Source organism: Crocuta crocuta, unplaced genomic scaffold (genome assembly GCF_008692635.1).
Source record: "Crocuta crocuta isolate KB4526 unplaced genomic scaffold, BGI_CrCroc_1.0 scaffold102, whole genome shotgun sequence".
Taxonomy (NCBI): Eukaryota; Metazoa; Chordata; class Mammalia; order Carnivora; family Hyaenidae; genus Crocuta; species Crocuta crocuta.
Window position 1 is genome coordinate 11,270,077 of NW_027530019.1, and position 10,016 is coordinate 11,280,092.

General features: G+C 48.7%; 1 protein-coding gene across 1 annotated transcript in view; it reads left to right on the forward strand.

The window, feature by feature from the left end:
• VPS39 (VPS39 subunit of HOPS complex) overlaps positions 1 to 9,722 on the forward strand; it is a 47,919-nt gene extending 38,197 nt beyond the window's left edge. Inside the window, exons 13-25 of the mRNA XM_077764599.1 lie at positions 1,118 to 1,261; positions 1,738 to 1,879; positions 2,021 to 2,107; positions 2,386 to 2,459; positions 2,768 to 2,866; positions 3,414 to 3,531; positions 4,014 to 4,142; positions 4,777 to 4,879; positions 5,099 to 5,144; positions 6,047 to 6,196; positions 6,352 to 6,486; positions 6,749 to 6,840; positions 7,609 to 9,722. Of these exons, the coding sequence (XP_077620725.1) occupies positions 1,118 to 1,261; positions 1,738 to 1,879; positions 2,021 to 2,107; positions 2,386 to 2,459; positions 2,768 to 2,866; positions 3,414 to 3,531; positions 4,014 to 4,142; positions 4,777 to 4,879; positions 5,099 to 5,144; positions 6,047 to 6,196; positions 6,352 to 6,486; positions 6,749 to 6,840; positions 7,609 to 7,684 (1,395 nt within the window). The 3' untranslated portion in view covers positions 7,685 to 9,722. The remainder of the gene's footprint in view (positions 1 to 1,117; positions 1,262 to 1,737; positions 1,880 to 2,020; positions 2,108 to 2,385; positions 2,460 to 2,767; positions 2,867 to 3,413; positions 3,532 to 4,013; positions 4,143 to 4,776; positions 4,880 to 5,098; positions 5,145 to 6,046; positions 6,197 to 6,351; positions 6,487 to 6,748; positions 6,841 to 7,608) is intronic.
• Positions 9,723 to 10,016: the final 294 nt, after the last annotated feature.

A 10,016-nucleotide genomic window follows, 5' to 3' on the forward strand; every position in this document is an offset into this window, starting at 1 on the left:
AGGTTGGTTCATAAGTTTAAGAAGGAAGGCATTTCCATAACATAAAAATGCAAGGTGAAGCAGCAGTTGCTGATGTAGAAGGTACAGCAAGTTATCCAGAAGGTCTGGCTAAAATCATTCATGAAGGTGGCTGTACTCAACAATAGATTTTCAGTGTAGATGGAACAATCTTCTGTTGGAAGAAAATGCCAATTAGGACTTCATTTTTTTTGTTTGTTTAATTATTTTTATTTATTTGAGAGGGAGCATGCGAGCTTGAGTAGCAGAGAAGTAGAGAGATGGAGGGAGAGAAAGTATCCCAAGCAGGTTCCACACTGTCAGTGTGGAGCTCCATGTGGGGCTTGAACTCACAAACTGTGAGATCATGACCTGAGCAAAAATCAAGAGTCAGACACTTAACCGACTGAGCCACCCAGGCGCCCTCAACTGGGATTTTCATAGCTAGAGAGTAGAAGTTAGGGCTCGGATTCAAAGCTTCTAAGGACAGATTGACATTCTTGTTGGGGCCTAATGCAGCTGGTGACTTAAAGTTGGAGCCAGTGTTGATTGACCATTTCAAATATCCTAGAGCCCTTAAGGATTTTGCTGTACCTACTCTGCCTGTGTTCTATAAATTGAACAAAGCGCAGATGATAGCACATGCATGTGTGTCCGTCAGAATGGATCTCATACTTTTAAAGGATACATTTTATTGTATGTTACTTATACCTCAATAAAGTTGATTTAAAAAAAGAAAAAAGAAGAATATGGGCTTTGGAATTAGACCCTAATTGGAAACTTGCCTCTACTGCTTGTGAGAAATGTAACATCTATGCCTTGGGTTCTTCGCTTGTAAATGGGGATAATAATACTTGCATTTGTTTTAGGCTTACAATAGGATAACATAAAGTTCTTGGCACAGTGCCTGGTGTGTAGTAAGTATCCAGTAAATAATTGTTACCATATCTGTGGCAGTCTGGCATTCATCTATTTTGATACCTGCTAAAAATTATGTCCTATTGTGAGATCAAGGTAGGTAGGTGTGAGCCGCTTTGGAGGTCTTTGAAATTATCTGGTAGCTCAGGTGATACAGATGATTTAGTCCTGGCCTTGACCCTGCATTTTTGGGCCTTTGCAGAAACGAAGCCAACTGGTAAAGAAGCTGAATGACTCAGATCACCAGTCTAGCACCTCCCCACTTATGGAAGGCACTCCCACCATTAAATCCAAGAAGAAGCTGTTGCAAATCATCGACACCACCTTGCTCAAGTGCTACCTGCATGTGAGTTCTCCAACCATTCGGGTACCCGCAATTCCCCAGTCCGCTGAAACTGGGAAAATGCTACTTTGGGGTACTTGCCACTAGTACAAGTGAAATCTTTGATGATGGGAACCGCCTGGTCTTTGCCTGACACCTGTGAGCTTCTTGGAATTAAAAGGATAAGGCAAGATATTGCCCCAGTATTTGCAGTGGGCTGGTCTCTGGTAAGATTGGGGTTAATGCTACCAGGTGGACGGGGACAGTATTTCCTGAGTGCATCGCCGCCTTTCCCCCACTCCCCTCCAGAACATTAACATTTGTTGTGTGAAAGAACATAATGCTGTAAAACTGCTAACTCTAGTCCTGAAAAGGGGTGGTTTGCCTTCTCTTGCTTGTGTCATGCCCTGGCCTTTCAGCCTGAAGCAGACCTGGGCTAGGTGGGGCGGGGGCTCCTCCACGAAGCAGAACTTTCCACCAAAGTCCTGCTTCCTCTGCAGACGAACGTGGCCCTAGTGGCCCCCCTGCTGCGCCTGGAGAACAATCACTGCCACATCGAAGAGAGCGAGCATGTGCTGAAGAAGGCACACAAGTACAGCGAGCTGATAATCCTGTATGAGAAGAAGGGGCTCCACGAGAAAGGTGGCTGGAGGAGGGATTCCTCTCATCTGGGAGGGTCACTTGTATGTAGATTGGGGAAGCCTACTGATGTGTGATAACTCTCCCATGGGGACACGCCTTCTGGAAGAGGCTCATGACCTTGTTTTTGGGCTTCATGGCCAGCTCTGCAGGTGCTGGTGGACCAGTCCAAGAAAGCAAACTCCCCTCTGAAAGGCCATGAGAGGACCGTGCAGTATCTGCAACATTTGGGTAAGTCCGGCTTTGAAATGGAAGCAGGAAAGGATTGTGTTCCAATGGACCCGATCTTCCTCCATTTCTGATTCTGGCTCGTCAGTGCCCTCTCTCCCTTGTGTTCACCCAGCTTTGTTTTTACTTTGGGGTAAAAGTACTCCTGTGGTGGAACTGACAGCCCAGTAGGGCCAAGCAGCCCTGGGTGTCTGGTGCTTGGACAGAACTATCCCTGGAAAGTAAATTCTGGGGCCACCTGTGCACCCGCCTTCCCCTGCTGACAAGTCTTTTCCCTCCAGGCACAGAAAACCTGCATTTGATTTTTTCCTACTCAGTATGGGTGCTACGAGACTTTCCAGAGGATGGCCTGAAGGTGGGTCACGGGGGTCTCTTGGATGCTTGCTCTTGATTCTACTTAGGGCGATGGTGGTTGGAGGGCAAGGGAGGATTCATGCAGTTTCTTAGTGTTCAGAGGAGTAGACTGGGAAATACGAGACAGCGTAGTGGAGAGAGCCTTGCACAGGACACCAGGAGACCTACGATCTAGGCTATCGCATTAGCTACAGGTGCCATCTTGCACCCCTTTCCCTCTTCAGAGGTCCACCTGTGTGTGTGTGTGTGTGTGTTTGGCGGCACTGCAGACAGGTCGTTCCACCACTGGAACTCAGGTTTTTCCCACAGATATTTACCGAAGATCTCCCAGAAGTGGAGTCTCTGCCACGAGACCGAGTGCTCGGCTTCTTGGTGGAGAATTTTAAGAGTCTGGCTATTCCTTATCTGGTAAGGTCTTTTTAGGTCTGATCTAAAAACCTTTAAATGTGCAATCCAGGACCACATGGGTCAGTTCTTGGGCAATTCAGATTGGGGTTTGTGTCACTTGGGGATTGGTAGGAATATAAGGAAGATGATTTCAGGATCCTCTGAAGAAAGAGATCTTGGTAGGTGAAGCTGGAAATGTTACTTTTTGATGACACTCAGGAAAAACAACTCAGAGCCACATTTGTACAGCCACTTAGCAGTGACCACAGGACAGCCACATTGGTTTTAAGTACCAGAAGGCAGCTGTTTAACCTTAACTACGTGGGGTGATGTGAGAGTTTAGAGATTGTGGGACAAAATTAATGAAGGAGCTTAGATTGCAAATCAAGAAAATAATCTGAGTTGCTAGGTTGTATTCCAAAACTTCCTGGTGGTTTTAAAACAGCTATCGCTTAATGAGAGAACAATCTGGATGGGACCTGTTGGGCCTTAAAAATGTGAGGGCAACTGGGTGACGGAGCTGGGTCATAGCACAGAGGGTACCAGGTAGACCTGTGTCTTGCCTCAGGAACATGTCATCCACGTTTGGGAGGAGACAGGCTCTCGGTTCCACAACTGCCTAATCCAGCTGTACTGTGAGAAGGTGCAAGGTCTGATGAAGGAATATCTCCTGTCCTTCCCTGCAGGTACCAGTTCTTATAGGGAGCCGGTGGCCCTGGGCTTCGGAAGTGACCTGGGGCCCCAAGGGTGACATGTGGCTTAGGGAAGCAGACCCCACTGTTTTCTGCAGGCCCAGGTGGGCGGGAGGTTCCTCATAGGAGCCAGTGAAGCTAAGTGACCCAGCAGGGGAGACTCGAGCCCTTGTCTGGCTTTGGGCATCTCTGAGCATCACCCTTGTGGGCAGAGGAAGGAACAGGTTTGTCTGCAGGATGACAGCTGTGCTGATAAGAAACAGGTTTGCCTACAAGGGTGTTTGTGCAGCTTGTTTTCCTCTGTACCTCAAGCTGATGTTTTGGGGTCATGTAGAGACCATAAACTCAGAAAAGTCCAACTGGAACCCACTGTGGCAGCCCTTTCTGATTATGGTGGTGCCATCATTCGTTTCTCCTGATGACCCCACGTTGCTGCCCAGCAGCATCTTTTCATACTGAGAATGGTTTTCTTTAAGGCAAAACTCCAGTTCCTGCTGGAGAGGAAGAGGGTGAGCTGGGAGAATACCGGCGGAAGCTCCTTATCTTCTTGGAAATTTCTGGCTACTATGATCCAGGCCGGCTCATCTGTGACTTCCCTTTTGATGGTGAGTGTCTGGCTTGTGGCCAGAAGCCATTCATCAGAAGGTAATGTAAAAACTCATCTTCCCTGTTTCCCCAGTGTCATAGTCTTCCCAAAACTTGGGCCTGGAAAAAACCGTGGGTTTCAGGCCAGTGTTGCTCTTCTGTCCCATCTGAAGACTCACTTTTGTACCATGACTGAGAGGAGTCTCTTCTGGGTGTGACCCACTTGGTAATTGATAGCCAGGTTGGAACCTGTTTATTGCATCAGTACCTGTTCTTGGTCATGTTCATGATTTAGCAGTATTTGTGATCTGACATAATTTGTCTGAAAAAGACATGTTTGATGTGTAAATTCCGGGAGAGCAGAGACTGAGTGTTAGCCTTCCTTAGCTGGAGTGCTTGGCACATTGTAGGTGCTTATCGCACAATTGATCTTTGCCTGAGGGTTCTCACCCACTTTAAACGTGATCACCAAAAAGGATGGGATAAAGTACCTCCTAAAATAGCTCCCTCCATCCTTTTTTAAATTTTAGCAATTCTCCTTGAAAAAAATCCCAAGTAATAAAAATATTGTCACCCATTTGTCTCACAGCTTAACCCTTGGCCTATCCTTTCACAGTGGTGACTATGGCTACTTACACTGCTTCTTCCTCCCAGGCCTCTTAGAAGAGCGCGCACTGCTGCTGGGCCGCATGGGGAAGCATGAGCAAGCCCTCTTCATCTACGTCCACATCCTGAAGGACACAAAGATGGCTGAGGAGTACGTTGACCCTGCCACTTCACCACCCCAAGTTGTCTAATGGCCGCCCCACAGGAGAGGAGAGGCGGGAGAGGTTAAAAAGGCCACCTCCCCTCCACCCTGCTTCCTGTGCTGGCCCCTGGTTGTGGTGCCATCTTGAGGCTGCTGAGGAGGCAGCACTCATGACTTCTGTCGAGACATGGGTGCTCTGGCCTTGTCTCACCACTTTCTCCCTTGCAGGTACTGCCACAAGCATTATGACCAAAACAAAGATGGCAACAAAGATGTAAGTAGTGACCCCGGCCCCAGGGAGCATGTGCGCTTTTCACTGTCCCTCAGAGCACACCCCACCCCTTCTAGGTTGTCCATAAGTGACACTGGTATGAATCGCTAAGATCACTGATTGGTTTTGCACATGTTTTATTGAGGAAGAGGCAGGGTTGAGTGTACCTCCTGGTTTGCTTGGGATATTTCTGGCTCATTGTCATCCACGTGGTTATAAGTAGCGTCCCTGCCCCTTTACTGTCAAAAGAGTCCTAGTTTGTATGATAAGTGTTGTGGTCAGCCTATTGAGAAGGAGCATCTAATGATTGTGATAAGGTGCACTTATGTGTGCCATCTAAAATGCACATGGATTTGTCAGTGTCTGGAAACACTTTTGTTAGGCATGCCTGGGGAAACGGGGGCAACTGGAGTCTAGGCGGTAGAGGCCAGAGTTGCTGCTAAACAGAGCGCTAAAATTCAGCAGAGAATAATCCAGACACTAATCTTGAGTGCTAAAGTTGAGAAATCCTGCATTACTGGTACCAGGAAGAAATTGCGACATCTCATCTTGGGTTCATCTCCTCTGCCAAAATGTGACAGGGCCTCCACCTCAAAGCCAGATTGCTTGGAGGGATCTTTTTGAGTCATTTTGCAGTGCTGGCGTTTTGTTAGTAGTATCAGGCTTAACAAATACAAGGCATTTGATTTTTGCCTCTCAGGAAAAACAGCCCTTAATTTTTAACATCTTCAGTTGACTGACTTCACCAGAATCTTTTAAAAATGTGAAAAGTGATGAGTTTAAAATGCTCCCTGACAGTTATTGCTATAGACCAGCCCCTCTTATTTTTAGGTGTGGTCATGCTGGGGGGTTCTGGGAGGCTTACTGCCAGCCTGACATATGTGGCTTGTACCTGTACGAGACAGGTGTATCTGTCCCTGCTCCGGATGTACCTGTCACCCCCCAGTGTTCACTGCCTGGGACCAATCAAGCTGGAACTGCTGGAGCCACAAGCCAACCTCCAGGCTGCCCTGCAGGTCCTCGAGCTGCACCACAGCAAGCTGGACACCACTAAGGTCAGGAGTCCTCAGGGAGATGGCAGGCACTGGGCGAGCACTGAATGAGAGGAGAGGACAGAAAACGGGACAGAAAATGGGGTTTGAGAGCTCTGTGGCATCAGACATTTCCTCAGGCTCACTCGTGTCCTGTTTCACCCTGTTCCTGTCCCTAGGCCATCAACCTTCTCCCAGCAAACACTCAGATTAACGATATACGCATCTTTCTGGAAAAGGTGTTGGAAGAAAATGCACAAAAGAAACGGTTCAATCAAGTGCTCAAGAACCTTCTTCATGCCGAATTTCTGAGGGTATGAAACTTCCCAACTCTAGGGTGCAGCTATACTCTTTAGTAAGAGACAGTTAGCACACATGCCCTGTAAACAAAAGCAGAGCTTTGTGTTCCTTTAACACTGTAGCTCAAACCGATCCAATAGCCAACTTGACATGTAGTTGCAAGTATTGCAGTTAGAAGCCTCTGTGGGAGCTGGGAAATGAGACCATGCCAGCCTCTGGTTGGTACTGTGTATACTGGACTGTGGGGCTTCTCTCCCAGTCTTTCTGCTCCCCCAGGTCCAGGAAGAGAGGATTTTACACCAGCAGGTGAAGTGCATCATCACAGAGGAGAAGGTGTGTATGGTGTGTAAGAAGAAGATTGGGAACAGGTGAGCCTCCTCCCCAGCTGTGCAGTTTCAGCACATCATGCTCAGGATGGACTTCTGCCCTTTAACTGAGGGGGAAAGCAGGGCTGCTGTCTTGGCCACAGGTAGTTCTTGAGGCTCCAGAAAGCAGTCCCTATTGTCTGTTGCAGGTGGGCTTGAGGATTTAAAGACTTGAAATGGCATGGGGCTCTTGATTTCTTACCTATAAACCCCTTCCCTTTTGGCATCTAGGCATTGTGCTGTAGTCAGTGGGTGTATGTGAATTGTATGTGGGCAGAAAGTCTTTTAAGGATGTGCCTCTGCAGGAAGAAGAAGACTTGAGTAAAATCCTGAGCCAGCATCATTGTGTTTCAAAGCATATACTCTAGTCCATCCCCTTTCCTGCAGAGCAGGGTGCTTTGTCCTTTTTCTTACATGGGTGGAAGAATCCAGAAAGACCTTACTTTCTGTCTTTTGTTAGAATTGGCCTGAAACTTGTTTTAATGAGCATTGTCAGCTCTGCGTAAGCTGGTGCTGACTCAGGCCAGTGTTCTGCTCCATCTGCCCTATATTTCACATTGATGACTTAATTAGAAACGTTCCCATGCCTTCAAACTGCATGGAGCTCATCCTCTGTTTGGTTATATGAGAGATGGTGACTATGTAAATCCAGAAGACCTCAGGGTGGGCCTTTCCTCATGGTTAGGGTGGACCGCTTCTGGGGTGGCACATGGGTAAGGCGCCTTTTCTTAGAGGTGGTCCTCAGTCCTGAATGGCTTTCCCTCCCTACAGTGCATTTGCAAGATACCCCAATGGCGTGGTTGTGCACTACTTCTGTTCCAAAGAGGTAAACCCAGCTGACACCTGAGCCCAGCATGCCAGGAATTCTTCAGATGGACGGTTCAGCTATCCCAGAGAGGGGAAGGAGCACCGGTCTTAGAAAAGAGGCGCTGCTTCCACCACCAAGTGTCTCCCCATTTGGACACTACTGGCTACCCTGAGCCCTGGCACATCTCTGAATTTATCAGACTTGTGGTCTGGTGTTACCAGCTTTTTGATAGAAAAAAGAGATTAGCTATACCTTATATACCATTATGTTGCAGGCAATTGCAGAGAATTTACTACCTGCGTGGATGGGAGGAGGTGGGGAAGGGCAGTGTCCTGCCTTTGCACACCAATTACCTGAACAAGGAAAGTGTCTTAAGTGTTCATAACCCTGAGATTGTTTATTCAGAGTTTTCTGTGAAGGCACACGCAGGACTTAGCACAAAGCACCCTGCGTGGTTGGCCTGAGGTCTGGAAGGAAACAGTCCTAAGTTTCTTCTCCCTGTGTAGGCCGGACACTGGCTCTCTAGGTGATGACAGTCATTTCTCCGTAGTCGCCACACCCTGTGTCCTCCTGGGAGTCTCCCCTTTATGTTTCAGTCTCCATTTCTTTCTCACTATTTATTTTCTTCCTTTATCTCTCCCTTCACTGCTCCACCCAGGCTTTGTCTCCCATTTTCCCGACACGAGGAATAACTAATATTTTAAACAAGGTAAAATGAGAAGCAAGAAGAAGTCTCTGTTTCCAGGATACATTGATAATTGATTGTCAGGTTTATTGTAAATAGATCCTCCTTGGACTGAGAGCTCTATGCTTAGAGGCTTAGGAGAGCATCATCCTCCGTCCCTCAGGACGGTGACTCTAAGGATGGCCTGCACTGGCTATATGACCTGTTAGAGGGGACATCCAAGGGGACTCCCGCTCCTGGTTCACCCACCAGCCGCCCAGGGCAGGTTGGTTTAGTCTGTGAGCTGAGAGCTCTGTGCCTTGGGCACCTTTCCCTTTGCAGCCAGTGTGGCCCACTTACCTTGCAGCTTGGCCTGGCCATTGTTCTCCAGCTTTTTTTTGCAGGAGATGGAGGTTTGCGCTGGCTTGTTGTAGGTGGGTGGATCTCTGCTACACACAGGACTGATCACATCAGGAACGGACAGGGACATGACGTCAGCATGTTTGTGAGGTCCCCGGGGACAGCCAAGGGCACTGCAGGAGGCGGCGGCAGCACATGGGCTTATGAAGTCACTCCCTACCAGATTCATGGAGCACTTCTAGGGGGCAGGGAGACCCCCCCACCTCACGGGGCACCAGAGTCAGACAGGAGAAGTGTGTAGCCTTGCAGGCGGAGGACATACGGGGAGAGCGGCCCTGTATCCTGTCCTCCATGGGATTCTACAGACTCTCAGTCTTGTCACTGCTGTGTTTTTAATGGTGGTGAAGGTGGGGGATGGTGCCCGGCCCTGACAGTGTTTTAGTAACCTGTCCCTGACATGCCACGGTTCTTTTCAGCCCACAGCACTGTGCCGCTTTGGGCCTGTGTTGTAGGCTGAGTTGCTGGTGTAGTAGACTAGGCTCCTCCCAGGCACTCTGTCCGTGGAGGGTCCGCAGGGACAGAGCGCAGGCCCTCAGCATCATGCATGCGCGGGGGGCTCTTCTCAGGTTTGGGAGGCAGCACAGTGCTTCAGGAGAGCCAGGTCCCAGCTTGCCCTACCAGTCCACTAGAAGCAGTGCTGCCCTCGGACCTGTTTGCCGGTTTGAAGGCGCTTCCCTGGAAGCAGCGGTGAGGTCGGGAGGCCAGCCTTCCTCTGTGCAGCAGAGACTCGCCCGTCATGCAGACCCGGGCTTCCCGGCCTGCTCTGTTTGTATCTGCCATTCCCACGACCTGTGTGGCACATGTGTTTGAAGGAATAGAGTAAAGAATGCGTGTTTTCTTCCTTCTGGAATATAAAAACGATCCAGCTTTCCCCAAACTCCATTCTTCCTTCCCTGGACCCTCTTTGCCCTCTGTGGAGATGTGGAGAAGGCTAGCCACGAAACTCTGTAATGACTCTTGAGGATCTCGTAATAAACATCATAAAGTAAGAAACCAGCCTGTTTGGGTCTCTTTCCCCTGCTTCCTGTGGAATTTGATGGAGATAACAATGAGAAGATAATGATGTAGCTAAGAATTGAGCAGAATAAGCCAATTCATGACAAAGAGAAAAGACAGAACACCTGTGGCCCGTGTGTCTCGGTCTGCACGGTCCAGCACAGCTAGCGTGGCTGTGGCGGCTGATGGTTTGACAGCACGGGTATAGAACATTTCCAGCTTCACACATTAGGGCCTCGTGCCTCTTACTGCAGCTCCTGGTGGCCGGGAGAGTCCTGAAACGTATGGAGT